We start from the raw sequence: 11046 nt of genomic DNA on the forward strand, positions 1-11046 counted from the left end.
TAGAAGGCTTTAAGGCTTGCACAAATTGTGACTGTGTATGAAAGTACCGTTCAGATGTCCACTTGCATGGTAGCCAAAAGCCGCAGATATCTGCAAAAATCATCACGCATGTGCATCTACTTGTCGTAGTTGTCCTGCTGCTGATAGCAGTAGGTCTGAAAGCTTGAGAACGCAAAACCATGTTGAAATAGAAACTTCTACTTAAACTCACCATTCCCTGTTGGACTCTGCAAGTGATGCATGATTGTGATTACTTACTCATTACCGGCAATAAAAGAAATCCAATCAAAATCAATTTTTTTATAGAGTTGGCTGTTATTGCTAGCGACGCGACCCATTTAGTGGGTCTAGTGATGCTTGTTTTTGTGGCTGAATTCCCAAAACATCCTCTCATTTCATTCTTCTACATCCCCCTTACACATACAGCTCATGCTGAAATTCCTGTCACGTTATGTGATTGCACTTCAACTTTTTCTTCCTCTCTTTTTTTTTCCTCTCCTACAAGGTGATGATTGCTGAGGCACTAGACATTGCCAGGGAGACCTACCTGGCCATCTTGATGGACCGCTCCTACAATGGCCCTGTGATTGTGGCCAGTCCAGCGGGGGGTGTGGACATTGAAGATGTCGCCGAAAAGACTCCAGAACTCATATTTAAGGTGCGTAGCTCTGTGTTGCCTGCAACGGCGGCTTAGCTGAGAATATTGCAGAGCTCCTGAGCACAGGATAAAAGGTGTACCTTTCTGGTTTCACGTGATATAACTGTCACACTGCTAAAACACACTCTGCTATCTTGTCAGCCCAGCAGTGCTTTATCTGTTTTGACAAACGCATGGACTGTGCCTACAGATCTTAGACTGAAACCTCTGTGTGTTCCTGGTACTTTATGTTGCACTTAAATAGCACAAGGCACGTCATGAGTTAGTGTTTGTGTTGTGGGAGGAGCAGTGCCGAGCAGTTGCGCAAGTTGTTGCTTTGGTTATGCTCGCCAAGCTCTTCACGGACTCATTGTCATGGTCGCTTGACAGGAACCAGTCAACATCTTGGAGGGCATCACTCGCAAACAAGCGGAGACAATTGCAAAGAACCTCAACTTCAAGGGTCCACTTTTAGATAAGGTGAGACACATTTATGGCTGCTCATAAATTTTTGTTCATCAGCTCAGCAAAGCCATAATTGACATTCAGAAGCATAATTTGAGCACTGTCATATCTCAGGATGTGTAGTTACTCTGAGTACCTGAAGTAAATATGGAGAGTGATTTGGATGATTTATTATCCGAGAAACTCAGTGGTGTTGGTATGCTTGTTAAATACAATATAACCAGGGTATTTGATTAAACATGTTTAGTTCTTACTCTGGCAGAGTAGGAGGCAAAGGCCTCTCTGGAAATTTAAGATTGCTGCAGCCAAAGTGACAAAGAGCCAATGTGGGGCTGTTCATAGCACTGCTTGTTCGCTGTTTTAAAAGCAGCTGATGTGAAATGGTTACCCTCGATCTCTCACGGTGGATCAGTGGCTACCATGTTCCACTGCAAAGCACGAGTTCGCGAGTTTCGTTCTCAGCTTGGACTGCCAAGTTTCAGGGAAACTCAAATGCAACCACACCCTTGTGATGCATTCTTAATATGGGTGTGTATTAGAAGGGCACTGAGAATGACTCCATCCAATTTTTGTTATTAGCAAAAATCGCTTGCTCCGCTCTTTGTGTCTCTGTTGATGTTTGTTTGGCACCAAAAGGCGCTTTTATTACTGAGAGAATTGGATTTAAAAATGAAACATATTTTTTTCTCTACTGTTCGATTTAAACTCTTGATGTCAGTAATGGAAAGGACTCCGCACTCACTGTTTCGAAATGAATGGTGGTGTTGCCTAGCCATACAGACCCACACTCAAAAAAATGGTTGGGTCTTAGCATAGCTAAACCGATTAGACGTGCGAAAGCATGTGTTTAGCCTGATTGGCTCATGGTTTTGCTTTGCTGGGCCATCGGGCAACGATATTAGACTCAGGTTAACAACTGATCGAGGTTAAGCTGATCTGATCTGTTCGAGCCGCAGGTGGAGGTTGATAAAGACGACGATGTGCAATGCACAGTGCGAAAAAGTGCTGCAGTTATACCTGCTAGAAACCTGTTTACTGTGCAATGTCCGTGCACATTAAAGAGCCCCAAGTGGTCGAAATTATCCAGAGCTCTTCACTGCAGCGTCCCTCATCAGCTAAGTCACTTTAGGATGTTTACCACCATAAACCAAACCAAACTAAGTTTTCGGTGAAAGTAGCCTCTTTGTCGTTAAGATGCAGTTGTCTGCCGATGCAGGCCAACTTCAATTTGGCTTTGTGTCCCTTTAATGTTTCATTCTGTGGTCATTGGCTCGTCAAGTGGGTGTAGGCGGGAGGCATACTTGTCTGGAATTTTTTTTTTTTTTTGGTTTGGCACATTCACTTCAGCTGCTGTTGCCAATCAGCATGAGCTGAAAGTTATGTCCCTGAAAATAGCTAACTTGGATCATGTTTACGACCCAGTGGCTGTGGCATTCTGCTACCGCAGCCGCGACATCACAGATGCAATAGCCAGCTGCGTTAGCTGCATTTTTATGGAGGCAGAGCGCGTAAAGCTCATGTACTGAGGATTTCAGTATTCCCCTTGACCCATCATGCAAATTTTGGATCTGAGATTTCGCTAATCGTTCTGAATAGTGTCCTTGGTTATTGCACCCAGTCTGCACCTTGTGCGTTACAAGTTCAGATAAATATCAGCACAGCCATTCCTTAAACATCTATTACTGGGGGGCTGTAGGGTGTGAGAAAAGTTAGGCGTGCAGCATATTGGAACCGGGAAAAGTCAGCGTCTTGGTAGTGTGCTGCAGGACACACATTCTGATCCTGTCATTCCATTTAATTTGCCTGGCAGAGTTTGAATCTGTTTTGTAACCAACTCTTTCATTCTTTTCGCCCGTTGCCCAAGCACGCAGTGACGCATGAGCATTTTTTGTTCTGGGTAAACATTTATTGTGATTAGTTGTACACAAGCTGCTAGGCACAGGAGCCATGAGGTGGTGCATCAAGGGACTGTAGGCGCAGCTAGCACAGAGCTGGCATGCCACAGGCAACAAATGGTTATCATGGAAACAGCTGGTGCACATTGCTAGGGCTTAGAAGCAGTAGTTGGGGGCAACATAAATAGTAGTGCATCTGTCCATTCTACTCTCATTATATTTTCCTAAATGAGTGCACCTTTTTTCAAGTTGGCACTCATCTCTCCATAGCGGTTCTTCGTGACTGAACAGTATCCTCGTGAGAGCGATTTGGAGTAAAGAAAATAGTTTCCACTCATTTCTTTCATTGTGCTTTTTCTTTCCTTCCCCTCGCCCATACCCTGCCAGGCGGCAGAACAGATAGAGAGGTTGTACGAACTCTTCATCAAGGTTGATGCCACTCAGGTTGAAGTTAACCCATTTGGAGAGACGCCAGATGGAAGAGGTGCGTACCTTTTGAGCATATGGTCCTGCACCTGTGCTGCAGCCCTAGCGCAGCTGTAGAAGCACAGTTTGTTGCCTGCAACAGTTGTTGTCATCAAAGGCTGTCAGTGTTCTGATTGGTGCAGAATTCATCATCATCATCATCAGCCAGACTACGCCCACTGCAGGGCAAAGGCTTCTCCCATGTCTCTCCAAATAATCCTCTCCTTTGGCAGCTGCAGCCACCGTATCCCCACAAACTCCTTAATCTCATCCGCCCACCTCACCTTCTGCCGTCCCCTGCTACGCTTGCCTTCTCTTGGAATCCACTCAGTTACCGTCAACGACCAGCGGTTATTTTGCCTTTGCATTACATTCCCTGCCCAAGACCATTTCTTAATATTTATTTGCAGAATTAACTACGAGTAAAAGAACTTCCAGGAATAAGAAAGTGTTGTTTGTCAACTTCTCTTTCTTGTCCTCTTTTCTCCACTCGTTGTTAACTTCATTCCATGCACTATCGAGCTCATTATCACTTGCATTGCAAGAGCAGCAGCTGATGCACTCTGTGGGACATGTTCGTGGCTACATACAACACTCCTGGAAACAAAAAACGACCGTGCTCTGGTGTTCCTAAAATGCACTTCATGGGGACACTGCTCCGAGACCTATTTTCCTTATTTGTAGTTCAATCCTAATGAAACTGTATGACCTTGCTCTGTTACTTATGCTGATTTCAAATCTGAAATGTATTTTTCATAAATTATTAGTTCCTAAGATAAGTTACTTTAATGCATTTTTGATCAGTACCTTGCTGCAAAAAGTGCCTAATAAAAAATAATTTTTAATGCATAGCTACATTGTCTAATGTGTAAAGAGTCCAATAATCAAATCTGTTTTTTTTTTTTACCCTTATAAGTAATTTTACAGCACCTGGAATAGCAGTGTTCAATATGAACATCTTGCATTGCTAAAATTTGAAAAACCATGAATTTTTGAAGTGTGATTGAACAGTTCTGCTTTGATTATTTCAAGCACTATGCCTTCAGCTTCTCTTAGCAAACAAAATGACATGTCTATCGGTCCTAGATTCTGAGATATTGACATACTAAGACGGCCAGGTGTCCAAAATTTTCACGTCATTAAATCATCTGCTTCTGCGGAGATTCAGCCCTCACGATGATCTAAATTCAATATTATGGTCAAAATACTGATTTCCAGTAGAAAAAATTGGTAGAGTTAGAGAATAGTAGCTGTAGATTCCCAAAATGTTGTTTTTAGAAATCAATTTCTGAGTTACTGTCCTCCTTTTAATTTCTCAAGATTTTTCGAGGCTGTAGCACATCAGAAAGACAAGTATTGGAGACAGGAGTTAAAAAGCTTTTTCCTTTTTTTTTTTCTGAAAGTAGAGAGCAAAGTGTCCCAAAGTAATAAACATAGACATGGTGGTACTTACTGTCTTTTCAGTTGTTGTCAGTCAGTAGCTTCATTCCGTTCCAACAACATCAACAAAAGTTAAATAAAAAGCAGCAATACCACACTGTTGTAAGTAAAGAAAATGATGTGCCAGCAAGGCGATAAGCCAAAGGAGCCGCTTGCATTTTGCGGCTCCTGTGCCAGCAGTGCTGCAGATTTCGAGCATTGCACACATTAGGATTGCTGAACTGGAATTAATGGCTTCCCATAGCCAGAAAACTGAAATATGTAACTCTGGACTGTGCACTGCTAGTTGGACTGAGTGCGATGGTGACAACTCACCTAGTGTTCTCACTAAAGTGCTATACATTTGTGCATTTATAAAATGCATCGCCATGCAAAACAAGTTGCCAGGTGAACACATCCCTTTGCTTTTGAGAATTCTTTTACTTCCCTGAACACCAAGAACTGCTTCAGATACTTTATTGGCATCAGGTTACATAGTTGTGTTGACTTAGAGTGAATGTGTTGCGTTTAGGTTTGAGGTAATATAAAACTAAGCCAGTAACTGCAGATTGCACTGTCCTTTGCTCACATGTAGTGTGAGCCACATGGGTGTTGCTGCTGGGAACTGGCCCCTTATGTGGTTGCTGTTTTGGTGCTTGCCAGTGGTGTGCTTCGATGCCAAGATCAACTTTGATGACAACGCGGCCTTCAGGCAGCAGCACATCTTTGCTCAGGAAGACACATCTGAGAGTGATCCACGTGAAGTGCTCGCAGCCAAGCATAACCTCAACTACATTGGCATGGATGGAAACATTGCCTGCCTAGGTAAGTCTGTGTTTAGCTTGATCTGTGTTGCACCCTCTTAATGACAATGCACCTGACCTTACTGCACAAGGCAGAGGGATTTGTGTTACTGTTGTGCATTGTGTGGAGTTTTCATCCGGCACATTCGGAACAGGACAGCTCGTTAGGTGCTCAGCATTAGTTACATTGCTAAAATCGTGGTACTCAACCCCTCGGAAATCATGAATGTTTGAGCAGCTCAGATTGCAAGTATTGTTCATTGAAATGTATATCCAAGCGACCTAAAGCACATTAATTAGGGCTGCAACTTTTTGAAATGTTAAAGCTGAATTCATCTGACGAGCTACAGCAGGATTGTCTACATGGAGCATTTAAGAAATTGTGTTGTTTTATGTCACATAAGCAACTTTTAAGCAACAAAGGTGCTTAAGTCAAAAGAAATAATTTGATAAGGTGTACACCAACGCTGGGTATTTTTTTTATCTCTACCCTTCCTCCTAAAAGGTGGTTGCGTAAATGTATATCAGCACACAGAATCAGGTATGATCTATTCTTACTGCATTGTTACCACATCACCTGGGGGTTAATGGAAATGAAAGATTCATTGCTGGCGTTCAAAGTGCTGTCTTTTCTGTCACATGTGCTGCTCATGCAAACAAAGTCCAGTACAGCATCGTGTTGTAGGTGGTTGCATTGAGAGCTGGTGCGTTCAATGGCTGCAAACCTCCTCTTTGGCAGTGAACGGAGCAGGCCTGGCCATGGCTACCATGGACATTATCCAGCTGCATGGCGGTTCACCAGCAAACTTCCTTGATGTTGGCGGCTCGGTCAAGGAGGACCAGGTCACACAAGCTTTCAAGATCATCACCGACGACCCAAAGGCAAGCCGCTCGAGTGGAATTGTCATAGGTTTGCCATTTGCAACAAATGAAATCAGGCGGGTGCCTCCATTGCCAGCAAAGAGAAATGATTTTCTTTTCTTTTTTTCCAAGCACGATTTGGCTGCACAAGCACTGGCTGAGCGATGCAAATTTCTGGCAGTGGCATCCTTGTTCCAGCTTTATTGTGCCTCTTTTCTTGTTTTACGGGACACTTCTCCATTTCCTTCCTTGTTTTTTTTTTCTTTCCTTTTATTTCATCTATCTGCATTTGTGTTCATCTGAACAGCCATGCAGCTTGTGGAGGTGTGAGCAACTGTGAATATGTAGCATGTATTTGGTTGCAGCTGCTTTAGTGCTATACCAACCACTCATGCTCTGATGCAGTGGAGCAGCAGAAAAGTTGTATTTAGAGGCACTTATGCAAGCAGTGTTGATGTCTGTGTGCAGTGTTAGCAGCCAAAAAAATAATAATAATGTTCTCAGCTAATGCTACCTAGTAAGCTAACGAAGTTAAATTTACTGTACGAAGAAGTTGCAGAAAAATGAATGGTTTTTGTGGAAAATATTAAAGTCTCACTGGTCTGACAGAACAGCCACATAGACACTACGATATTAAAGTTTGGCCACAGCATTTTTAGTATCATTTAGGACACGCATGTGAATGAATTAAGCTTGAATAAATTAAGAATCCGAATTCAGCAGACCATCTGGGTTTGTTCCTGGTGTTAGAAAATGGCAGTTTTTAATTTCCTTGTTAAATGAAAATCTGCTAGTCGGGCTGCGGGTGGAATCCTGGTGAATGGCACTGAATTCAATGCAGCCAGCACGAAAGCGTTGCAAGTAGCGTCCAAATGTTGCTCCAAAAAGAAAGCAAAAAATACGTAGTACATATATCTTCTTTCTTACAAGCTTCTCAGAATGCCGAGCTGTACAAAATCAGCTGGAAATAGGAGCCATAGCGGTGCAGAGAAAACAGCCTTCGGGCTTCATTCACTACTGCTGTCTTGCGGTGTGTGTTGCTGCACTCGTGGTAACTGACAGAATCACCCTGATGTGCTGCCAAGAATTGTGAATGAACATGGCGCGTGTGTTACTTCACCACAGGTCAAAGCTGTTCTTGTGAACATCTTTGGAGGCATCGTCAACTGTGCCACCATCGCCAATGGAATCACAAGTGCCTGTCGGTCAATCAACCTGAAGGTGCCTTTGGTGGTAAGGCTAGAAGGTGAGGCAGTGTGCACATTCTTCACTGTGGCTTACATCAAGGCTACTGAGCTGTGCATAAGTTATTGTATCATGCATAGGCCACCAGCCATTTGTTGTAATGCTTTGGGTTCAACTTTCCAAAGGCCTGTTACAGGTATAGTTATGAGTGCTCTTTCAAGGCAGTGTGCTGTTTACTGATCAGAGAGGAGACCAGGATAATTAGTGACCAAGCAGTAGCAGTTGAATAGTGGTTAGAGCAGGCAAAGACAGTTTAGCCTACTCTTTGAAACAGTGGCAGAGCATGAACGAAGTTGCAGACCTTTAGTCTTACTTTCGTAATTTTCAAGGAATGGGGAGAATGACACGAGTAGTAGAGTCATGGAAACTTGCGTATTCTGACAAAGAAGCATGATGACATGGTTCTTTTTTTCGGTCATCCGTCCTGTTCACCCACACTTTCAGCGTGGCATAAGTGTTGAATTGGTAAAGCAACAACCACAGCTCCTTGTTGCATGCCTTCACTAATGCTCCGCTCAGTGGCCATACTTTTTTCTGCCTGTTCACCGAAATCTAGATGTGAGCCTTCTGATCTCTTTTAAAGACAGGAATTGTGTGAAAACTGTCACGCTGGTGGTGTGTTTTGCAGCAAGTGCACCTGAGGTCAGGGATTCTTTTTGCGAATGCAGATCAAAGGTGTGTGTTAATCTGGCTTGTGGAAATTCCCATTGCAGGAACGAATGTCGATGAAGCGAGGGAAATTCTGAGCTCCAGTGGACTGCGCATCACAGCAGCTGCGGACTTGGAAGATGCAGCGCAGAAAGCAGTTGCCAGCCTCAAAGGCTGATCAGCAAGCAATGTCCCTCCACTAGCCGAGGTAGCACCCTGCCCTGGCCAAACTCGATGCCTCATTATATTTGGCGTAATGTGCTGTTGTATTTGTGCAATTTTTCGCTTGTTACAGCAGTGGTGGCTGGAAAAGCAGTTGGAAAGGTAGTATATGGTGGGGCAAAAAAAAAAAATGCTTGGAAGTGCAGTAAAAGCACATGAAAGGCCATCACAACCGAAGTCTGAATGACCGTGAACAACCGTAGACCACTTCATGCAGAGGTCAGATTAATTGCACCAGTTTAAAATTTCTAGCACCACTAATATAGACGCAGTGCATTTGACGAGTTTCCAAGTAACTAGTTCTCGAGCAGGTTATTGGCATGTGCAGTTGTTACAGTGAGCAATGTTATTTAACCATGGCCAAAGGAGGCAGATTGTGCAAGTTGCTAGCTGCAAGCTGTGACGGTTATCCGTGCCGTGGGCTTGTAGATAGCTCCTTGAAAGTGGAGTCAAAAGCAGATTGTAAGCCGAGAATGCTTTGGTGTTGCACAGAATGCTGCAGTATGGCAAAATATGAGGGCAGTGAGAAAATATGAGGGCTTTGAGCTGTTAGCTCACTATGGCCCCCCATTGACAGTGAAACCTTCCTTTTCTAACCCTGCCAGTCTTGAGTATAGTTCTCAAGACTTTCTTTGGGTGATCTCTCGAGAGCAACCCGTGTAAACTAGCACTTTTCACTGCATGTCTTGAGTGTTCATTGTGCAAGTTTTTGCAAGGAGCATTCAGTTGATTGAGTCAATTAAATCTTGTATTTCTGTAGGGCAACAAAAAATGAAAAAGTCACACATTTGTTCTAGGTCACATGCGTGCATCGAAAGCTAAACTTGTGCAAATTAAACTTCATTACCAAATTGCATTCAATTTCTCATCAGACAGTAATCAGACTAGCCATTACGATCACTTCTTTCATTTGGTCATGGTGTGATAAGACTTGCAGCTTTGCACTCAGTGTCCAAGAACCGCTGGATTAGATTTTTTTTTTTTTGCTTGTATTGACAAAAAAAAAATCTTTGCCAGTTTTTTCAGCTGATGTAATCAGGCATGGCACAAAATGTAATGTATAAGCGGCTACTGGTCATTGATTTGTTGTGAATTGAATTGATATGTCCACACATACGTGGCTGCTGTTTCGTGCCGCATTATGGCTTGAAACAATCGTGCCAATTTTCAATTTTTTGTTCTCTTATCATAGTGCTCACATTTTACTATGCAGTGATCATGCAAGTCCTGCATATGCCTGGAAAAAAAAAAAATATGAAAGCACTTCGCTTGGTTGCGCGATTAGTCACGCTGTTAGACTAGCCTGGTGACCAGATATAGGCACTCACTGGCAGACAGTGCCAGGATGAGAGCACTGCATGAGCCCAGATTCAGTCTGGTCCCATCTTAAGAGTAGGGTGGGTCACTAACCACAATTCTTCTGTGCGTGTTGGAACTTTTGCCTTGGGAAAGAGGAGTCCCATATAACACACTTGTCGATAAACTGCCCATCGTCATGCAGTTGTCAAAATGGTGCACATTCGCAGATGCTAGTGCAATGGCTTCCTTTGCTGAAAAGGTCACTCTCGCAGAGCCTCTCAGTAAGGCATCTGTTCATTCGCCGTACACACTTCATTCAAGGCAAGAGCGGAATTTTGTAGACAGTGCCTTGTACATAGTCAACCAACTACTGTGGAAGCTATACGCTTGCTGAACTGATTGCCCCTTGCTACTAGGGTAGCGAGCAGTGAGACTAGGGTAGTCAGTCCAGGTCTGGAACACGGCAGGCGTCTGGGGCTTCAAAATATATTGGCCCATGCAGTGCTCTAGCAAAGGCACTTTATATAGAATTCAGCATGCACAGTTTTCATGGTGGATGTACATGCAAGCTTTTTCCTGGAATTAACCATACAGCGTGCTATCTGTGCAAAGAACTAGCGCTGATCATCTGTTTTCACTTCCCGTCTCTTGCAGATCACATACACGCTGTGCCTCTAATAGAGAAGAAAAAGTGCTGGTGCGAGAACTATTTTGTTGTACAGAGCAGCCTGTAGCTGCACCTTCTAGGGTCATGTGTTGTTGCGTTATCAATAAATGTCAAAGCATTCCCAAAACATGTTGCATTTGATAACGTGTGCCTGCATTGAAGCCTCATTTTGTAAATTAAGGTTCTCTCAAACTTCACTTTTCTCCGAGCCATTTTGCGATATATCAAAAAACATTTGTGGACCCAATGAACTGCATTAAATTGAACTGTGGTCGAATTTTCTTATGCTTGTACTTGAAAATTCGTTCATCTACCTGCAGAACATTTGTGTACACGAGAATTGTGCAGGAGTAAATTTTTGTAGTCTACAGTGACAGACTACTATACTTTTCCGGTTAAAACTTCCAGTAGAATTTTGCA

At 43.2% G+C, this 11046-nt stretch overlaps 1 protein-coding gene across 1 annotated transcript in view; it reads left to right on the forward strand.

Moving 5' to 3' along the window:
• ScsbetaG (Succinyl-coenzyme A synthetase beta subunit, GDP-forming) overlaps positions 1-10753 on the forward strand; it is a 15532-nt gene extending 4779 nt beyond the window's left edge. The window contains exons 5-12 of the mRNA XM_077631788.1: positions 506-658; positions 1028-1117; positions 3385-3481; positions 5545-5706; positions 6424-6566; positions 7671-7791; positions 8504-8646; positions 10614-10753. Coding sequence (XP_077487914.1) covers positions 506-658; positions 1028-1117; positions 3385-3481; positions 5545-5706; positions 6424-6566; positions 7671-7791; positions 8504-8616 — 879 coding nt within the window. The 3' untranslated portion in view covers positions 8617-8646; positions 10614-10753. The remainder of the gene's footprint in view (positions 1-505; positions 659-1027; positions 1118-3384; positions 3482-5544; positions 5707-6423; positions 6567-7670; positions 7792-8503; positions 8647-10613) is intronic.
• Positions 10754-11046: the final 293 nt, after the last annotated feature.

Source organism: Amblyomma americanum, chromosome 7, assembly GCF_052857255.1.
Source record: "Amblyomma americanum isolate KBUSLIRL-KWMA chromosome 7, ASM5285725v1, whole genome shotgun sequence".
NCBI lineage: Eukaryota > Metazoa > Arthropoda > Arachnida > Ixodida > Ixodidae > Amblyomma > Amblyomma americanum.